General features: G+C 44.1%; 2 protein-coding genes across 8 annotated transcripts in view; one reads left to right on the forward strand and one right to left on the reverse strand.

The window, feature by feature from the left end:
• The window catches only part of LOC144696132 (digestive cysteine proteinase 2-like), a 440,777-nt gene that overhangs the window by 64,641 nt on the left and 354,176 nt on the right, over positions 1 to 21,960 (forward strand). The gene's annotated exons all lie outside the window — the stretch shown is intronic.
• LOC144696131 (tyrosine-protein kinase Fyn-like) overlaps positions 1 to 21,960 on the reverse strand; it is a 307,951-nt gene that overhangs the window by 47,980 nt on the left and 238,011 nt on the right. For all 6 annotated transcript variants that reach the window (XM_078567468.1, XM_078567466.1, XM_078567467.1 and 3 more), the window contains 4 exons: positions 16,533 to 16,632; positions 6,692 to 6,790; positions 6,327 to 6,430; positions 3,458 to 3,607 (listed from right to left, as the gene is read on the reverse strand). In XM_078567468.1, coding sequence (XP_078423594.1) covers positions 3,458 to 3,607; positions 6,327 to 6,430; positions 6,692 to 6,790; positions 16,533 to 16,632 — 453 coding nt within the window. The remainder of the gene's footprint in view (positions 1 to 3,457; positions 3,608 to 6,326; positions 6,431 to 6,691; positions 6,791 to 16,532; positions 16,633 to 21,960) is intronic.

Genomic DNA, 21,960 nt, shown 5'->3' on the forward strand with positions numbered 1-21,960 from the left:
CTTGAGTGGCTTGCCCCACTTTATGGCCCTGCCCCCACCATGACGGGGCCGTAAAATTCCGTCCAATGAGTGATTGCTAATATTTCTACATTTTGTACTTTCAAGCTCACACTGCCTTCCATTAATAATTTCCATATATGATGGGAATAATGAGCTTTTCATCTTCCAGGGCTGAACTTGAACTAAAATGTTCCTTTTAATTCCTGGAATATGGCTTCTGAAATGGAGGCTATCCACAAATTCTTCCTCCTGTCAGTATTCAAATGGATCTTAATTGTCAAGTGGGACCGTCTCTTATATTGCACTAATGGTAACTTTTAATGTGAAGTTTTAAATAGCCTTGGGTTTAATGTTGACTAATGTACATCTTCTACCAATCCAAAGGATTCAGCACATCTCTATAATGTTTCAAATCAAGTAAACTGCAGAACTGATAGAAGTACCGGGTAATTAATGAACTGCTCTCCATCTTCTCAATTGGGAAAAAGGCTTTGCCTGATATTTCCCATACAGGTGAAAGACAGGGAAGCAGACATTTATGCACAATAATCTGCTCTGCATGGGTTGTTTTTTAACTGAAGTGTAAAACTAAAGTTCACTGGCACTGAAGCTCCAGGTAAGTTTTCTGAACCTCTTTGGATGGCTTAATCTGGATTCAACCTGATTATAACATTAGTGACACTAGCAACCTACCCCAATAGCAGCAATGCAGATTCACAGACTGAGGCAACCTCAACAGTCACAAAGGCATTAAGCAAAAGTAATCATTTTCATAAAGTCGATATAGAGTGCTACAGTGTCTGGTGTTCCAAAAGTGAATGCTGATTCGTGTTTCAGTTTCTTATGTGTATTGGTACCATTGACACCCAATTCAGTTTTAAATATTTATCATCAATTAATATAAGCATCCAATAGACATTCAAAACAACATGAGCATTCAGTGAAAATGGTAATTAAAACAGCACAAGCTCACTCTTCAGAAACATTAGATTTTTTTTAGGTTTACCCCCTTATATGAAATGGTTTTGATTTGAACCTGTAAGTCTGACTATTGTTGGCAGTGTAAATATCAGCACTGTACCATTCTACAGAACTAAATGCTTCACACGTTGAACAGCTTTCAGAAGCAAACATGAATATTTCAGAGTAGAACATTTTATCAGTTTGGAAATAAATTGCAGCGAAATGGCCTTTGAAATCGTTATAATACTTGAGAATCATGTCAATGCATCTCCACTAAATATGCTATAAAATCAGATCCATTTAACCACTAGCTTTAATTCATCACAACCCTGAAATGACTGCTTCCAATCTGAGTGTACAAATACAAATTTACTCTTTGTTATTTGAATGGAGGAGTTAATAACCGATTTGGTGGAAGCTGTAAATGATAGAAGACAGATTGAATAGCAGGATGTCACAATGTTCTCCCTCCTGTTGAGTACATTCGGAATGACTCAATCCTCTCTTTGCATGTTCACTCAATGCTGCAATTCACTAATAACATCTTGCATTGTAATATAGGCGACATAACAATGCGGCACTCCGCTAAGTGCGGACTGAGAGTTTGGATAAGGACTTGTGCCTGTTGAGGAGGAAGTAAATGGAACGCAGTAATTTGTTGAACAAAGTCAAAAAGACATAAATCACCCCACACCCATCTTCATTCTACTTTTTGGATGCAGATTACTTGCTGTCTGGGATCGATGTCATGAGGAGGGTTTTTTTTTTTAACAAGGAGAGTTTTTGATTTTAGAAGGTTACAAGATATGGTTAAAATCTTGTTTACATATATCGCACCTTATTTTATATTTTGTTTAATGACGTGACATGTGGATAACCCCAACGATGAACACACAAGTGGGGAAGGAATGTATTATACGCCTCTTGCAGGTTTTTGCTGAATTAACTTAGGTTCTTGAGTTATTATTTTTAACAGACAGTGTTAAATTTGCTTTGCTGTTAGATATTATCAGATGTTCTATTAATTCTCATTTTTTGAAAAGATTACAGACTAGCCCACTCAGTGGGAATGCATTGAATAAAGCTCAAAGTACACAACAAGAGCTGTAAATATAACTTAATGACCAATAACTCACACGACCTACTTTAAGATAGTTGGCCAGAATGGAGATGCAACACATTAGATTGACAAGGGTATATTCTCCTGGTCCTGTCTCTGGGGCTATTGATCATCTGGGTGTATTAAATGCCAGATTGGGTGTGGGGCAATGGTGGCCAAATGGAGAGCCGCCTGTGCTTCCTTCCATTTAAATGAAAGGACATAAATCAGGCTGGCTTTCCCACTCACCCCGTCACCACCCCTGACCTGATTTCCTATACTCGCTGCACTAGCCCCTGCTACACTAGTCCCAGGTGCTGGATCAGGAAAATATACCTCCAGTCTCAGACAAAGAACAGAGAGCACTTTGAACAGCTGAAGCAAGTGTTTTAACACTTAACATTTAGCCAAAAGTTGTTTACTCAGAACTCATGTAGGTACAAGATCATCTGAAGCAGAAAATTGACCGCCAAATTTTCTTTAGACAGGAAATACTTAAGAAGCTAACGCGAATATTCAATCACAATACAAACACATTAACTCTACAAAATTAGGCAGTTTATTGGAGTTACTTCTGGCCAAACATTCTCAGCTTGACTCTTAATATCAGGATGTAATCTAATTGCACTCCTGAATTTTTCAACCACAGATTTTTCAATGCCTCAGTTTTACAGATTTTTTATTAGATATATTACAGATATATTATTATAGGTATTATACAGATATATTACCAACATATGAACAAAGCTATAAGCATAAATATAAAAAAAGATGGAAAAAAAAGGTTCAATGTGTTTTCCATTTCAGAACTAATTTTATTTAAAGTTTTATGTTTAGTTAAGAATTATGTTTTAGTTCAGCTTTTGAAAGGGTTGCTCCTCAGTAAATTAGTAAGACCTGAGTTTGCATCTTTGAAGCAGGTAGCGGCAAAATTCCGGGCTCAGTCCCACAGGCTCAGGAGCAAGTGCCCTGCAAAGACAGGAGCTCCATTGCCCGAAGCGGAAGCCAGTCAACCCATGGAAAAGTTTGGAGGCAGAAACGGGGTTCGGAGCACGATTCTTTAACAACGTGGCCCGGCACCATTAAAATAGCAGAGGAGTACGACATGCCTACCTCTGCAATCGAGCCGACCAGGACGGGAGTGCCATGTGTGACCCTCAAAATCATTCCCAAAAAATTGGAAAGCCCGGCGGTGAGGTTGGGAACCCTGGAATCGAGACCCACCCGCCATTTTTACAGGGCACCCGAGTTGTCCCAACTCAGTGAAAATCAGCCCTAAGTGCCCAGCCTGCTGGTCGGTTGAATTATGCTAGCTTATCTTTAATAATAATTATTGCTCCTTTTCAAATGCTGCATGTATTTTCTGCAACAATCTCATTCATGCATTGTACATACCTGTGTAATGATGGACCAGCTGCTGTACAGTTTCAAACTGGGCCCTTGTTGTGATATAATACCCACCATTGTCCAGTTTACGAATCTTATAATGTTTCACATGGTCTCCTTTCACCTCATCCCAATCCCGAATGGATAAGGAGTAGGCACCTAGGTACACAGAAGGAATATCTGTAACTAAATATCCCTATGCATGGAAGCCATTATTCAATACCATTGCTCCATCTCAGGGAAGAGAATGGATGAAATTCTCACAGTGACACCAGTCTTTCATTACAGAATTCAGGTGTTAAACCAACAAATCTGCGCGAGTGACAGGAGAGATTCAACTTGGGAGCTGTTGACTCATAACCTGTGCAATCTCCATTAATGACTTCTGTCCAGGGACTGTTTATAAACCAGGTGAGAAACAGACATTTGAAGCATGTTTGCCACCCTCCCCCCACCATCCATCATTCTTTTCGATGTTCACTAAGATGTGGGATATCCATTCCGATTCTGGCACTTGGAACCAATATCAACATTGGGAGTCAAAAAATGACAGGGTCAGGCGTAGGGAGTTCCTCTTAAATTCCCTTAATGCTGTTTCAGTAACACCCGGTTTTTTGCTATCCCCTCTGTGACTGAGATTACTAATTCAGCTCTAATTATCACTGAAATATGGACAGTAGCAACAACTTGCACTTATATAGCATCTTTAACATAGGAAAATGTCCCATAGGTAGTGAAGGTGCAGTTCTCTATTGTTGACTTACACCCATTAGGAATTGGATTTAAATGGTCTAAATCCATTTGATGCAAAGCTATTGGAAAGAGGCTTTCATCCTATTGCTGGAATGGATTTGGTTCAGGTCCCCGAGTGAAAAGACAGATGTTAACCAGCTGACTACCCAGCCTCCCTTTATCATTTATTCTATTGATTTAAAGAGTAGAATATAAACAGATCTTTTGAAATTTTAAAGCCACAGCCAAAGTAAAGCTGATGGATGAAACCAATTATAAAAACATATAATATCATTGTACGGCAACTTGTGAATCAAGAGAATCAGGAAACCTGAGAACATGAGAACAAACAGAACCACACTGAGTTCCAACACCCGAGTCAAATCCCTTTCATTCTTTTTCAAACTCCAACCTCACAACTACTTTCTTAAATCAGGAAAACACTTCTTTGCTCTTCTACTGTTGCAACCAGGATGATTGTCCCTGCTGGCATCTTTTGAACATCAACACTGATGTGTTCACCTGCTCAATAGGGCTTGAATACCTGCCCTGGAGTGGTTGTCAAAGGATGTTGATAGTGGGAGGGACCTCACGTGTCGCAGAAATACCAGAATAGACCTGCTGGGCCAGATGACCAGTTTGTGTGTTGCTGAAACATCATCCATGCCTTTTTTTAACCTCTAGACTTGGCTACTTGGCTCACCACCACCACCTTCTCAAGGGCTGTTAGGAATGGACAGCAAATGCTGGCTTTGCCAGCGACACTCACATCCCGTGAAAGAATTAAAAGAAAAATTTCCAATTCCCTCTTGGCCGGACTGTCATCTTCCATCCTCCATAAACTTGAGCTTTGCTCACAGCAGGTGCCATTCACCCACCCTGTGTTCACTGAACTTCACTGGCTCTTGGTTGAGCAATACCTCAATTTTAAAATTCTCATCCTGTTTTCAAATCCCTCATGGTCTCGCCCCTCCCTATCGCCACAACCCTCTGAGATATCTGTGCTCCTCCAACTCTGACCTCTAGTGTATCCTCGATTGTAATCACTCCACCATTGGTGGCCATGCCTCAAGCTGACTGAACCCAAAGCTCTGGAATTCCCTCCTTAAACCTCTCTGCCTTGCTACATCTTTCCCTCTTTCTGAACCTCCTTAAAACCTACTTCCTTGGTCAAGTTTTTGGTCATTTGTCCTAATGCTGCCTTATGACCAGGCTCAGTGTCAAATGTTATTCAATATCGCTCCCATGAAGCATCTTGGGACATTTTACTACTTTAAAGGGTCTACATAATTGCAAGTTGGTTTGATAGATTCAATGTAAATGCACATTCAGAAGGCGAATTCAATAGGTCACGTGACTTAAATAAAACTAGAAAACACTGGAACGCTCAGCAGGTCCGTCAGCATCTGTGGAGAGAGGCAGCAGAGTTAACATCTCAGGTTGATGACCTTTCATCAGAACTGCTGAAACGTTAACTCTAGCTGGGACTTTCTGGCCCTGGTGAGGTTGGTCTCACCGCGGTGAATGCAGCAAGCCAGCCAGAAGCCGGGAGTGGAAGATCCCGCCGGCAAGCTGGGCCAGAAAATCCCACCCTCTCCGCAAAGGCTGCCAGACCAGCTGAGCATTTCTAGCATTTTCTGTTTTTATTCCAGATTTCCAACATCTGCAGTATTCTGCTTTTGAGTCAGGTGACTACTGCAGACTGTATTGAAGACAATGGTGTAGTGGTAAAGTCACTGGAGTCAGTAATCCAGAGACCCAGGGTAATACTCTGGGGGCACTGGTTCAAATCCCACCAAGGCAGACTAATAAATCTGGGATTGAAAGCCAGTCTCAACGATTGTCGTGAAAACCCATCTGGTTCACGAGTGTCCTTTAGGGAAGGAAATCTCTACCCTAACCTGGTTTGGCCTACATGTGACTCCAGACCCGCCAGCAATGTGGTTGACTCTTAATTGCCCTCTGAAATGGCCCAGCAAACCACTCAGTTCAAGGGCAATTAGGGATGGACAACAAATGCTGGCCTTGCCAGTGTTGCCCACATTCCACGAAAGAATTTTAAAAAAAGACTTGGGTTGAGAAGTCTTTCTAAATGTAGATGACACGTACCTGTCTCTCCCCTGTCCGGGTGAAGTGCTTGACCTACCTTTGGTTGTTTCACTCTCCCGAATGAGGAAGGTTCCCCGTGGGTTACCAGGGCACAGCAACATCCTCTCTGCATCTTTTCGACCCATCTTACCAAAGTACCATCTGCACAACGAACACAGACAGAAAAAAAAATAACATAAAAATACTCTTCATGCTGGGGTCACCAAGAATTTATAGTTCTGCAAGTGATTTTTAATGGCAAGTTTTTGATGAAAAGCACTTCCATTACCAGATAAAGAGGCAGCAATTAAATAGAAGACCAAGTTCAAACAGCTATGCAAACTGCATTTAAACGCTGTAAACATTTATTGCCATCTGTTGTGGATATTCTCTAAAATGTCATATTATAGTTTAGTAACATACTCCTCTGCTTGGATGGAGTTGACAGGAGCCACGTAATTACTCGGGACATATCCAGTTTTCCCAGTTGACAATGATCGAGCCTCCCACCAATCTCCTTCTCTGAAAACAATTAAGAGAAATAGAACATATGAGGTGAATGTATTCTTCTTTGAACTAAAACATAAACATGGTTCAAGTCCCACTGAGCACAAAAATAAAAGCCCACACTCGAGTGCAGCACTGAGGGAGCGCTGCACTGTCAGAGGTGCCGTCTTTCAGATGAGACGTTAAACTGAGGCCCCATCTGCCTGCGCGGCTGCATGTGAAAGATCCCATTTTTGAAAATTCATTCACGGGATGTGGGCTTCGCTGGCTGGGCCAGCATTTATTGCCCATCCCTAGTTGCCCTTGAGAAGGTGGTGGTGAGCTGCCCTCCTGAACCGCTGCTGTCCATGCTACTATTCGGGAGAAGAGCAGGGGAGTTATCCCTCAATCTACATCACTAAAATCAAATTATCCGGTCATTATCACATTGCTGCTAGTGGGAGTTTGCTAAACTCAAATTAACCTACATTACAACAGTGAGTACACTTCAAAAGAACCTCATTGGTGCCTTGAGAGATCCAGAGGTCATGGAAAGTGCTACATAAATGCAAATGTTTCTTTTCTGCAAAAAATATGTTCACGTGAATTTAATGGGCTAAATGCTTTGAGTCAGTAGATAAGCATATGAAGGAGCAGGGAATAGAAGGATAAGGGTGACGATCATTTATGACTGAGATGAGGAGAAGTTTCTTCACTCTTAGGGTTGTGAACCTTTGAAATGCTCCAGCGCCGGGAGCTGGGAATGCTCCATTGCTGAGTTTATTCAGGACAGACATGGAATGCTTTTTGGGCACTAAGTGAATGAAGTGATATGGGGAGAGTGCGGGAAGCAGCGGAAGTTCAAACATCAGCTGTGATTTAATTGAATGGCAAGAGCAGGCTGAATGGAGTGAATGGCTGCTTCCAACTCCTATTGATGTTTTTATGTTATATTGATGGGGTTAAGTGAAGAGGGGGCGGGCGGAAGTTCATGCGGCACATTAACACAGGAATGAGCATGTTGGGCCAAATGACCTGTTTTTATGCTGTTGATACTTTGGGATTTCACTCAAACATAAAGGAATTGTTAACTTTTAAACCGAGCACCTCCCCCGACACGGTGAATTCTGTCCTCCCCCCACCCACAGCCAACTCATCTCAGCCCCGCAATAAACAGTCGAATAGAACTTCAGACAATGCAGAAAGCCAGAAGTAATCGTATCTCGGACGGACCTTTCCATGTGAAGGGGGATTACTGAGGGGTATCTTTTTATCCAGCGGGTACTAATACCGACTCTGCTGGGCAGAATCCTTGCCAACATCAGTAATCAAACATTAGTCCATCCAATCCATTAATCATCATATGGTGGAGCACATGAGGGCAGAACACAGCAGTAAATACGATGCTGGGCTATTCACCAGGATACAGGTTTCAAACGCTAATGCTTTTAGAGATGTTTTCCCCTTTTGAAGTTTAAGAAAGATTTAATTTGACACAAACCTTGAGTAAAGTAATTCATGTAAGGATTAGAGGGGAGTGGGGAGTCTTTTTCATCCAGAGGGTTGTGGGAGTCTGGTACGGCGATCGAGACAAAAACCCTCATCGCATTTAAAAAAGAGATATGCATTCGATGCACGCAAGGGACAGAGCGACAGGCCAAGAGCTGGAAATTGAGATTAAGCTGGATGGTTCTTTTTTAGGGCTGGCACAGACATAATGGGCCAAATGGCCTCCTTCTGTGCTGTAAGTTTCTTTGAGCCTGCGATTATTGACAGCTGCTGAGGCAGGATCTGGAAACAGAAAGCAGAGGCCAAATCTCAACGTGCTGACTGATGCCAAGTGCAAGATTGTTATCCGTCTTGAATCTAAGTTTGAAGCATCTTTCCAATTAGAAGCCCCATCATTAGGTTCCCCTCCCGTGTTGCTGGCTAGACCCGCAGGCAGTCCCATCTCTACCAGTGTCGCTCTGAATCAGATGTAAAGAATAGTGCTGGGTTGGCTAGTTTTTCAGCTCTTCATGTGACAAGAGCCAGACTTTCACTGTGAGTGTTCCCTGACAGCTTAACTGACACTAACTCAAATATTCAAAAAACACATTTGTGCTGCATAATAATAGCAAACTTTTAAAAACAGGAAATGTATGGCACATGTGGAGTCCATGATTTGAAGGTTTACACCAGATGCTCAACATCAACCTCTTTCCTATAAGGGTCTTTTTGCTAAGGCTTTACCATTCCAGGAGAAACAGAGAATTCTCCCAGTGCCCGAGCGAAAATGTTAGCCAAAATTAACGAGTCCTTTGTCTGATTACTTTGTGTGGGGGCTTCCTGCGCTGCCATGTCTCTGTACTGTACAAGAACGATGATTTCAAAAATAATACATTGGCTGTGAAGCAGTTTGTGACGTCCTGAGAGTGTGAAATGTGCTTTAGTAAAAAACGCAGAGCACAGCAGACCTTTCATTTTTATTCTGTAAATTGAGACCTGAATCTTGCCATGTACTGTAATTATTTGTATACTTAAATGTTCATCACCATACAATCCTTTTATTATTTTACACTTTAATTTTATTCTAATGATTGTCTATAACTATGTTATGAATTATGATTACTTGTTTTATTTGTATCAACATCACAATTCAGCCCATAATGATTTTTCAATAAACCAATTATCTATTTATCTATGTGAAGGTGGCTTTATTTTCCTTGCAGAAAGAGGTTTATCTTTTGCCAGTTTTTGTTTTTGATTAATATGTAAAATCACATCAGCAAAAGTAGTTCTTTTTTTAGCTACTTAGTTTAGTTAGGTTCATATCAGAGTCTTGCAGTGTTTTAAAGTGCAGAGAAACACGAGAGTTCCCACTGATCTACCACACTTAATGAAATGTCGATGGGTAGATTCTCAACAGTCAGACTGAGAAGGGCTGAAATCTGTGCTGAATACTAATTGGAACAGCACTGCCATCTACTGCCTACTCTGGGAATTGTATCAGTGGTCGTTTGTAATAAATAACAGATATAACAATAATGTTTAGTGATGGTCAACTTTACTGAGCTGGTAATATACCACAAAGTGCCAGAATTAAACGATGGGCCTGAGCTTCCACATGATTGGCGCTCGGAGTTGGATTGCCGCTCCGCTCCTACTTTTTTTTTACCTGATTATCTTCTCGGTCCTTTCTCAACCCAACCTTCCGACTCAAGCCGGGCAAGCAGATTGGGGGCAGTGCGCTCCCGGGGCCTTCTGTCGGCTCTTTAATGTTGGATGCAAAGAGGCCACCAACCACCCCCCCCCACCCCCACCACCATCTTTTTTTACGGCACTGGCTGCTGTAAATCAGGTGAGTTTAAAGGCCCGGCCACTTTTAAGCCAGGGAGAAGTTGGTTTGTCAGGTAAGTGGATAGAATTTGGGAGGCTTGGGCACTCAGCAGGGGGTGGGTCTGGTGGAGTCAGGCACTCAGGGGTGGGGGGGTCAGGCTGTTGGGGGGGGGTTCTGTAGTTGGACAGTCAGGTGTGGTGGGGATGGGGTTGGGGGTGGGGGTGGGGGAGAGGGTGGGTGTGGGGGTGGGGGTGGGGGTGGGCGGGGGTGGGGGCGGGGGTGGGGGCCTGTCAGTTGCCGGGTCCAATGGTGACCCGACGGCCAGTTTAAAAGCGGCCCCTGTCAGGCTGCCACAGGGACGTCTCCTGTACTTTCACTGTGGGTTCGAGTGCGGCTGGACACAGCAGGCGGGAGGGCCGGTCGGGTGGGCACTCAGCCCCCTGCTGTTCTGATGAGTGCCTCACCGTCCTCCTGGAGGAGGAGGCTGCCAGGAGGGACACTGTTATTCCCAGAGATGGGAAGAGGAGGCCAGTGCACCTCACCAAGAGGGTATGGGAGGAGGTGGTGGTGCTGGTGAGCAGCCGTGACGCGGCGCTCCTGGGTGCAGTGCCCGAAAGAGCCGGAGACATAGAGGTTGAGGCCACTGTGACCTTCAGAGCCACTGGAATGGGGTGTCCACCCACACAGTTGGAGCTGATCTCAGGGCTGATCCTCTGACAGATGGAGGTCACTGTCTCACTTGAGAGGCGGAGCCTCCTTCGGCATTGCACCTCAGACATATTGAGGTAGCTGCATCGCTGCCTGTAAACCCTGGCAGCAGGATAGTGGCATCTCCTGCAGCCCCTTCTGCCTTGGACAACCTCTTGTCCCTGCACCCCTTGTGCCTGCGCCTCTCCTCCCACAGGACCCTCCCCTGGAAGCTGCATTGGGACACCCGGCCTCCTCTCCCCTCTACCCCTCTCTCCCTCCTCAGAGGAGGTGCCTCCAGCGGAGATGACAATCCCCATTCCCAGGGTAAGGGAGGGCTGTCTGATACCTGGAAGAGTTCACACAGTCTGAATCCTCCGGGCGCCTTGGAGACACCAAGAAATCCTGAAATGAAGCCTGGAAATGCTAAGACTGGAGCCCCAAACAGGAATGAAGCTGCCAAGTACCAATAAGCAACCAGCAGCAAACTATCCCCAAAACTCCTCACTGCTCACACTGGCAATGCTGCCGACCATGGATGGAGATTTTGAAAATGTCGGCCGGCCGCTTGCCCATTTTGCCTGCGCGACGAGCGTGAAATCGCATGGGCAACAAAAAATCGCCGTCAATTGGACTGGTAAGTGGCTTAAATGGCCTCTTAATTAACGGTGGGTGCGGCTCTGACACCCGCGCGTGCCCGCTGACCGAAATATCATGCGATGACATCGGGACACTCACCCGTGGGCAATCTTACGCCCGATCGGGTTGGGCGCGCGCCTGCCCACGGGATGTAAAATTCTGCCCCGGGAGTTTCCACTTCCTGGGCAATCGCCACACAAACCTTACCCGGGAATGTCCAGGGCAGGGGTCCCCAGCGCACCTTTGGGGGTAACCTCCCGGGTTACACTCACCTGGAGCTCGGAAGTTACAACCCAGTGAAGAACAGGGTGCACAGTGTGATCAGACTGCAAGGAATCTGCAGTCACTGTGAACACCTTAGGGAGAAGGTAAGGTGCAGGGAGTGTGGTGTCGATTTACCAGAGTGATACCTGGGCTCCAAATATTACATTATGAGCAGAAACTACACAAACTAGGATTCTATTCCTGGAATTTAGAAGGTTAAGGGGGTGATTTAATCAAAGTTTACAAATATTAAGGGAAACAGATTGAGAGAAACTATTCTCACTCAGTCGGGGGCCCAGGGCTGGGGCATTGTCAAAACATTAGAGCTAAGGCCTTTCAGGAATGGTATTAAGAACCACTTCTTCACAAAAAATCTCTTCCACAAATCACAATTGGTGCTAGATCAATTGCTAATTTTAAAACTGAGACTGATAAGATTTTTATTATCCAAACCTATCTAAATTATCTAAATTTATTAAGGGACATAGGGCAAAAGCAGGAAAATGGAGTTAGGTCACAGGTCAGCCATGATGCTGTTGAATGGTGGAACGGGCTTGAGGGGCTGAATGGCCTCCTCCTGTTCCTATGTTTTTCGGGATTTGTGAGGGCGTGGTGGGGCTGGAAAACTCAGGAATGAATATTCTTTATCCGTGCATACCAGGAATTTCTCATCTCTTTTCCCTTGACTTTACTAAGGCACTAAATGTGGATGGTTATCTTCACAAACATTCACATCTTCCAAATTATACTGGCAGACCAGCTCGGGTCTGTGTGTGAATGGGCCACAGGCTGTGTCTGCACCTGCTGCAACGCCCACAGTGTCAGATCCCAGAGCACACCCCTGTCACATGTTTGTTCATGTCAGACAGGCGAGAGGGTGGTAAATTTAACTCTGGGTTAAGAGAAGCAGCTGATGGGAGTTCCACAATATCCAGATCGGCAAGTGTATGGGCTAGGGCTGGTGAAAATGAGGGAAATATCCATCCTTTAGAAAATTGTCTTAATAAGGAGAATATAGATCTCCAGCAATAGATTGGAATATCCAAAGGAGCATCAGCATTAACACTGACAATAAAGTAAAATGGAAAACCAGAGAGAGCCGACAAAAACACATTGAGCTCCAAAACAGCGGGAATCTGGACTAGATTCCACGATTGAGGCATTCTGTGCTTGGTTAGTAATGATCACTCCATTCAGGGCTAATCGAACTCCAGGATATAACTCTCAGAATTAGATTATACCCAAAGACAAATCAACTATGACAATGCCAAGAAAATGACACAGAAAATCAGAAACCAGGTTACAGCAGGTATTGAAGGGACTTGCGTTTTGACAGAAGTCTGATACACACAACACCGTCTCTATTGCCTCTCATTTCCTGCAGCCATTCATCACCCACCCAGAGGATCTGCAACGTTATCCTGAACACCTAATCTAAGAGGATGGCAAATTCAGACAGAAGTTTAATTCACCCCTTGGATATGAGTGTAGTGAGCATTTATTGCCCATCCCTAGTTGCTTTTGAGAAGGTGGTGGTGAGCTGCCTTCTTGAACCGCTGCAGTCCATGTGGTGTAGGTACACCCACAGTGCTGTTAGGGAGGGAATTCCAGGACTTTGACTCAGTGACAGTGAGGGAACGGAGATATGTTCCCAAGTCAGGATGGTGAGCGGCTTGGGGAGGGGAACTTGCCGATGGTGATGTTGTTGAAAAGAGGTTTCAAACACTCTTTCCTCCTTCAAATGGGGACAGAACAGAGACAGAGCGACGTACGGAGGGCTCTTGATAAGACTGCAACCTTTAGAACTAGTTCAGTATTTAGGCAAACATTTATGCAATATCCTTTATGAATTAACTCTGTTTTTACAGTTATTACTCAAAAAGTGGATAACTTTCTGAAAATGTACAACACGAATCAGAGAGAATCAGAGAGTAAATGACACTAGGGATGAAAATTGATATCTAAGAATGTCAGCTGAAGTGTATCCCTTTCATCATCTATCCCCCATTCCACTCAATAGTTTCTTTCCAGCTTAATAAACCACGTCAATTTAATTAGTTTAGCTTCAAATCTCTCTCCACCCTGCCTCCCCATAACTTTACATGATCCATCGCTGATTCCTCCCTTTCTTTACTGGACTTATCTTTCTCTATATCTCTAATCGGGCTTTTACTGATGTATCACAAGCCACCAGCTCCCTCAGTCAGCTGCATTCAATTTCCTGCTTCCTATAGGGTCTCCATTCCATTCTCCCAATTCCTTGTCCCATTTTGCTCTGATTGAATTCACTTTTCTCACCAGAAGCTCCAAACTGATGGTCCATGCGGCATTTTCCTGATTTCTAGAATGTTCTCATACTTCCAATTTTGCTTTTTGCCATTTGGGCTCTGTGTAAGACAGTCTTTACAAAGGTGGCACTGCTACCTGACTACACTGGTATTTAATGTTTACTCTGTTATTTCAGAGACTAATCTGCTATTTCTGGGGTTTTTCTCCCCCGCATTTCAACATTACGGCTTCACCGAGGTGTCCTGAACACAGGCCAAATGTTACAGATCAAAAGGATGTGCAGAAACTGTTGTGACATCCCAGTGGTGGTCTCCAATTTGTTCTGTACAAACTTTTTACAACAGCATTTGCTGGAGCGGGGCACAGTGTGCTAGACTTCAACTACCCTTCAACGCAAAGATTTTTTGATCATAAAGTTGCTAGAAACGTGAGCTGATAACAGTGTGGTGAGGGCAACAGAGCACCCAGGACCTCAGTGAACAGGACCAACAGCAAATTTCCATAACCAATGAGATGGAAGGATTGAGAAAGAAACAGAGGAATGAGAGAGAAGGCGGGCGAATTAGAATCAAATTAGGTACAGAAAGAGAAATAAAGTGGGGAGAAAGACAGATTGGATTGAGGGGGGAGAAAGTAAAAAGGAAAAAGCAGGAAAAAGTAGAAAATAATTAAATGTGACACTGTCAAATTCTTTAACAGCAATTCACAACCCCAAAGAATAAGACATCACGTTTATAAATGTTCACTTTCAGGGCCAAAGGGATTGACTGTCAGTCATTCACAATTATTACATCATTAAAAGGGGACCTGCACATTTAATTACTTGACTGAACTTTCTGTGGTGAGTTTAATGTGTAACTAACATGCAAACGCAGCAACTCCATGGGCAGGAGTTTATGTCCCGCGGGCGGGTGTAAAATAGCGATGATGTCGGGTGAGCGTCCCAACGCCATTGTGCACTTGCGCAATAGTTCGGTCGACGGGCGCGTGTGAGAGTGGGCAGCACCCCCGCCGACAATTCAGGGGTCTGTTAAGGCCACTAATCAATTACTTTAAAGCTCTTCCTCGCCGCCCGTCCAACCTTCTAGTTGGCGGGCGGGCCAATCAGCCAGGCCCTTGGATTTTTAAGGAAGCCTCATCCACAGGCAGGATGAGGTTTCCAACATTAATTTTAAAAAAATTTTAAAATGTCGACATCATTTTTAATACATTTATGTTCATGTCAGTGAGTGCTATGTGGGGACATGTTCTTCACATCTTCAGAATGTTTATTTTTGATTTTAAAATTGTTCAGCTCCCTGAGGCAGCTCTGTAGCTCTGTGCCTTTGGGGAATTTTCAGTGCTGCGCTCCCTCCCTGCGCATGCGCAGACTTCTGTGCTCACGCTCCTCCTGCCCCCTACCCCCACCCTGGCAGCGCCGTTAATTGGCCAGCCAGCGTGAAATCGCGGTCGGGGGCCGATCGCGGGCGGTGGGCCGTTTCCCGGCTGCTCCCGGGCCCCCACCCGCCCGACAACCTGAAAATCCTGCCCCAGGAAACTCTCAGAGAGGTTGAGGGCAAGGCGCCTTTGTTTTTGAAAAAGCTAACAGTCGAGCGGAGCAAATTGCCCAGCAACTTTTGGCGATTTGCAATTCATGAAGGATCTCTTCCTTGCCACAAGTTTCTAGCCAATTTGCACATTTATATCATGTGCTGTTCACATGCTGTTATTTTTCCTGCAAAACCTGGGCTTTCAGATGCTTTTGTTCTGTCATTGAGGAAAGCAAAGTGAAGCCACCAGGGGGCAGCAAAAGCCCACATTCTGATTGGCTTATCATGCAGCCTTAACGATTCTGATAAAATAGTAAAATTGCTAAATGTATCATTAACGTTTAGGAAGTGGATTCAATGTCAATTTATTTAAAAGTGCTGCAGAAGTTGCTGCAAAGAGCAATACAATGTGACGGCTAAAGGAACCTAACAAAGCGAGCACTGTGTGTTAGCTATGCCCTTCTCACTCTGCTTGCTCTTGCAAACTGACTCGTGACTAGCACAGCATCAGTGTGAATTCTGGTTTTCTATCTGAGCTGCAAGATGTGTCTGGGATTGAGGTTCAACAATATGTGAAAGAAACAGCATCAAAAGTGCTCGATTTTAGCCGCTTACAGTAAAACTCACAGCTCTGGGATTGCAAAACAGCACAAATCAAACCCACTGAAAATTAAATTAAACCATTTCGTACATTAGAATCCAACAGAATGACCACGGTGTTCCAATCACAAAACTCAACCCTACTCAACCCTCCTGCATTTCTGCTGCTCCCCCAAAAAATGCAAAACTAAAACAGGAAGTCAAGGCAGAACCTTGTTACCCACCGATCATCCCAGTTCCTGTGTCGACATTAAAACAGTGATTAATTCTCACGCAAACTGCCTTTCCTCACTGACTACCCTTGGTTAGTCAGTAACAGAAGAATAACATGTGACTGTGCTCTCTGCTTTGAGGTTTGACAGTGCAAACTCTGCATATATTGGGAGGAATTTGACCTGTGTGTTTTGAGCACTTGTCACCATCAACAACTGACTTTGTCTCCAGTACTTACGAGCTATTGATTACATGGAACTTCTCTCCTTTCCTGAAGGTGAGGTCATCCTCTGTCCTGGCATCGTAGTCATACAGTGCTATAAACAGGGTCACACCTCCTGTTTCAATCAAACACAAAATACAATCAACAGCAGCAAAATGGAAAATAAACAAATTCCTACAGGTTTCATTGTACTTTAACCCCATCACATTCTGTGAGGGAAGAAAGTGAGGAAAGATTCCTCTCATGTCCCAGTGGCAGGAAACGCTTCCTTCATAAACAGATCTACAACTTCACTCAGATAAAACCTTCCCCTTAGTCCAATAACAGCGGCTGCTGTGGATCTTGTTCACAAGTGTTTGAATGCAGGGTAACCTGCACTCTTCTTTCCGATGGGCCACTCCAGTTTCTGACTGGCCCCTGCGCCAAGATCTCTGAACTCCTCTAATTCTGGCCCTCTTCACGTCTCCTGATTTCGATCAGTCCACCATTGGCGGCCACACCTTCATGTGGTTAGACTAAGCTGTGGAATTCCCTCTCTAAACAGACGAGAGAGCCATGGAGAGGTTTAGTTGTTCCTTATGGTTCGCTGCTTGGTGTCAACTTCTGTTTGATAAGGGGCTTGTGTGAAGCCCCTTGGGATGTTTTACCAAGTTAGCAAGAATAGGTACATACAATTTGTTGTTGCTGGCTGCCTCAATGAACAATGCTCAGTTCCCTTGGGCTGGACATCTTGCTGAGATGGTGGGGTTCGTGAATCAGGGTGGCTGACAAAAGGTCAGATAATAAGGAAACACTGTAGATTGACTTGATGATTCCTGGAGCTAAAAGCGTTTAATTATGTAGACAGGATTGTATAGACTAGGCTTGTATTCCCATGTATAGACTAGGCTTGTATTCCCATATATAGACTAGGCTTGTATTCCCATGTATAGACTAGGCTTGTATTCCCATGTATAGACTAGGCTTGTATTCCCATGTATAGACTAGGCTTGTATTCCCATGTATAGACTAGGCTTGTGTTCCCATGTATAGACTAGGCTTGTATTCCCATATATAGACTAGGCTTGTGTTCCCATGTATAGACTAGGCTTGTATTCCCATGTATAGACTAGGCTTGTATTCCCATGTATAGACTAGGCTTGTGTTCCCATGTATAGACTAGGCTTGTATTCCCATATATAGACTAGGCTTGTGTTCCCATGTATAGACTAGGCTTGTATTCCCATGTATAGACTAGGCTTGTATTCCCATGAACAGAGATTAGGAGAAGGTCTAATTCAACTGTTCATGATGATTACAGGATTTGAAGGATACACAGAGACAAAATATTAAAATTAGAGCTTCAGGGGTGATGTCATGAAGCAACTCTTCACACAAAGAGTAAGGGAAATCTGGAACTCGCTTCCCCAAAAAGCTGTTGAGGTGGGGATCAATTGAAAATTTCAGAGCTGAGGTTGTTAGATTTTTGTTGGGTAAAGGGGTTGAGTTATGGAGCCTAGTCAGGTAGATGGCGTTAAAGTGCAAATCAGCCATGACCTAATTGAATGGCAGAACAGGCTCAAGGTGCTGAATGGCCTCCTCCTGTTCCTATGAAGGAGTGCAACATAGCCTTTGAAACCCTGGCCACTGACAGGCAGAATGAACAAAATTGAGTGGCGCAAGGAGAGAAGGGTTTTGAGTTACAGCATCAGGCCAGTGTAGGAGGTAAGACATGAGAGATGGAAGGATTGACAAAGTCAGAGGAATCACAGAGGAATCTCATCCTCCCAGCAATACAGTTATATGAGGCTTGTGGGGGACAATGTCTGTTATGTACTGATCTGTATAGTCATCAGGGTATTTATCCACCAAGAACTTATACTCTTTTCACTGGGTTGAATCTTCCAGGGAGTGACATTCACCGTTGGGTGGGGAGGGTGGGTAGGGTGGTGACGTTGGATCAGGTCAGGTCAGAGGGGAGTGAGTGGGTCGGTGGTCTCAGAGTGTCGATGGGGGGTGGAGTCGGGATACTTTTCAGGAGTTAGTTTATTTTTTCCTAACATTTCCTGGGTAACTATCCAGGTAAGTAAGTCGTAACCCTCGGAAGCCTGTGACTCTAACTCAGGGTTGGAGATTTTTTCAGAGGGCCCCAGCATAAAGGAATTACCCATTGGAATTTGAAACTTCCTGGGGCAATTCCCATGGAGACCTTGTGTTGGGACTTCTGAGGGGACCTGGTATATCTTCCAGGGTACCACTGGGGTATGACCAACAGGAAGCTGGAAGATCTGGGCTGTTGTTGGCACTGTATCCCTGGGAGTGAGGACACGCCACTCTACTCCAACAGATGATTTCAGAGATATCCTATTTTGATTTTTTTTTTAGTAAAATCGAGGTTGGTTGGGAAGTTGAGGGGAATTTTTTGTCATCACCAAGAGGGAAGATGGTTGGAAGGCTGGTGGTGGCTGTCATTTCTAGGTGCTAAAGTCACTGCTGTTGGAGGCCTATCTCCTTCAATCGGTGATTTTCTTTACAAGGTAGAAAGAGGTTGGGGGGGGGACACACTTCAGTAGCTTTCTCCACATTAGTGGCCAGGCCACCTGACTACAGACAGAACAATCAATAGAGCAAAATTGATTGGGAAAAGTTGACACAAAAGCATGAAATAGGAAGTTGCCAGCGCAGACTTGATGGGCCGAATGCCCTCATTCTGCACTGTGAAGACACTGGGATAGGTTCGTGGGCACAAACTGCATCCTCTGTGTAAGATTTGTTATGAAAGGGAAATGAGTTCATAAAAAATCCTCACCCAAAAAGCCCAGCAATGGATTTCCTTTGTTCAACCAGAGGTCTCTAAACATTTGTAAGCTGGTCTTTGGCTAAAGAAGTGGATTGATACAGTTTTCGAAAACTAATATCTGAAATCTTTAAAAAGTGGAAACAGTTTGTTTGGGGCAGTGATGAGAATTGGATTCTTTTCTATCTTTTCCTGACACATTTTGTTTAGTAAGTGCTGCTACGAGATGCTAAATTTCTGTTGATTCAGCTGCTTATATAGGTTTAATATGACTAAACAATGATGCACAAATTTTTAAATCCTGCTGTTTACTGATGTGACATGGTCCATATACTGAGTCTGTAGCAAAATAAATATTCCAAAGATTAAAATACGTTGAAATAATGGTTAATCCACATATTTTCAGTAGAAAAGGCCTCCGGAACTCTAATGATTACTCCAAATGGCATGATGATAAATGAATGCATTTGTACATATTCTCATCTAGTCCCATAGCTCATTGACTCAACAATATAGACAATGGCGAGCATTTAAAATAAACAGTTTAAATATCACTCCCCATTGTCGTTGCTATCTTGCCCAATGATCCTGCAAACAGACATTGCAGTTAATTCAGATAACAAAAAACTGTCAGAAAATGATTTGGGAAAAGGGGTCACGAGGAGAATGAGCATCAAGTAGTAGCTTTCAGTAGCCCCTATGCCAGTTGAGGTGTGGCACTGAGGTAAGGTTAGGTGAAAGCTAGCCATCCTCTGGGTCACTGGTGGCACATGCAAGGCCTGTATGTAGAGGAAATATTACTCAAATAAAAAATATATAAATATTTATAAACAGAGGGAAGCCACTATACAGGAGCCCAGGCCAGTTCCAGTCAGTACAATTCTTCACCCTTGGGTTCCAATGTCAACAGCTGTTGTCTGGAATGGGCCACCTTATTATTTACTTCGACCCAGACAAAGCGCACGCTTTTAACAGAACGTGTAAAATCTTCCACTGTTGAAGCTTAAAATAAAAATTTTCATCCCTGATACAAACAGCAGTTCAGGTGAGGACGGAGCAGCTGATCTACTAAAATGGATCAGCACCCGGATGAAGGAAGCTTGGATTTTTATTTGTTCATTCATGGGAAGTGAGCGTCAATGGTAAAGCCAGCATTTATTGCCCCATCCCTAATTGAATTACCTTCTTGACAACTGACTGGATGCTAGGCTATTTCAGGGTTTAGGTATTTTACAGGGGCTGTAATCAATAAACTGAACACCGAGTCAAAAGACATTTCAGGAGATGGGAGCCAAAAACTTGGCCAAAGAAGTGAGTTTTAAGGAGCGTCTCAAAGGAGCATGGAGGGGCTGAGTGCGGGGAAATTGGGAATGCGAGTCGAGGTTCAGAATGGTATGACTGTTAACGCTGGCGTGAATTGTTGAAGAGACAGGGGAATCGAGATTTTGTGAGGAAGGATTTGGGGTGGGTTCTAAAGGGAGGGAGGGTGAGGCCATGAAGTGATGTAAACACAAGAAAGGGAATTTCAAATATGAGGCTTTACTATCAAATTTGTAGCTCCATAGAAAAGTTACATCACAGAAGGAGGCTATTCAGCCCATCTTGTCCATGCCAGCCCGAGGACACCCAGGTGCCCTTTCTAATCCCACCTTCCTGCACCCGGCCCATAGCCCTGCAGCTTACAGCACTTAAGGTGCAGATCCAGGTGCTTTTTAAAAGAGTTTAAAGTTTCTGCCTCTACCACCAACTTGGGCAGCGAATTCCAGACACCCACTACCCTCTGCATAAAAAAGTTCTTCCTCATGTCCCCCCTACACCTTCTGCCACTTATCTTGAATCTATGTCCCCTGGTTCTAGAATTCTCCATCAAGGGGAACAATTTTATCCTGTCCAGTCTATCTATTCCCCTCATAATTTTGTACACCTCAATCAAGTCACCTCTCAGCCTTCTTGGCATCATCAATTGTGTAATAAGTGCAGAGAGGTCGGGAAGGATGAAGAGGGATGGTCACAGTCACAGGGGATATAATTTTTGAGAGATCTGCAGAGGGATAGAACACATTCAAGAACGTGAAGGATAAGGGAGGCTGCAGATGGAGTCGGTAGTTTGCAAGGACAGAGGGACATAGACGGGGAGTGGGAATCAGAGTGCAGGAAATCAGGGTAGCATTTCTGCCGTGTGTCTGTCCCATTCCAGTGGGAATGTCTGACCGAGGTAGTCCTGGTGAACTTTTCACTCAACCCCACTCGCTTCATCTCCACCTCATTTCTGTGGGTTTGTCTGATGGGATCCAGTTACACCTGGTCTGGTAAATGATGCCTACATGAAGTAGGTATACTTGCCACGCAATAGCTGTAAGCAGAACTGAAAATGAGTATTAAAATGCCAATTGAAGTCAAAGATCAATTGCTATTTGACCATGGGGCATGCCAGTGAGAAAGCATTAACACAGCAGAACCGAGGCCTTCACATCTTTGGCCAAACTGACCTGTGTCATCCCCCCACCCCCTAAATGGAGCTGTCAGGTCAATGGGGTTTGTACCCCAGTAATGTCAGTATTGGCGTAGAGATTTTCCCCTAATATTTGGGAAGAGAGGAAGACAAGGACAGGCAGGCAAGTCCCCACGCAAGTTCAGCAAGAATATCTGGGCTCAACTCTTTTACAG

The sequence above is a fragment of the Cetorhinus maximus genome, chromosome 21 (assembly GCF_964194155.1).
Source record: "Cetorhinus maximus chromosome 21, sCetMax3.hap1.1, whole genome shotgun sequence".
In the NCBI taxonomy this organism is placed as follows: Eukaryota; Metazoa; Chordata; class Chondrichthyes; order Lamniformes; family Cetorhinidae; genus Cetorhinus; species Cetorhinus maximus.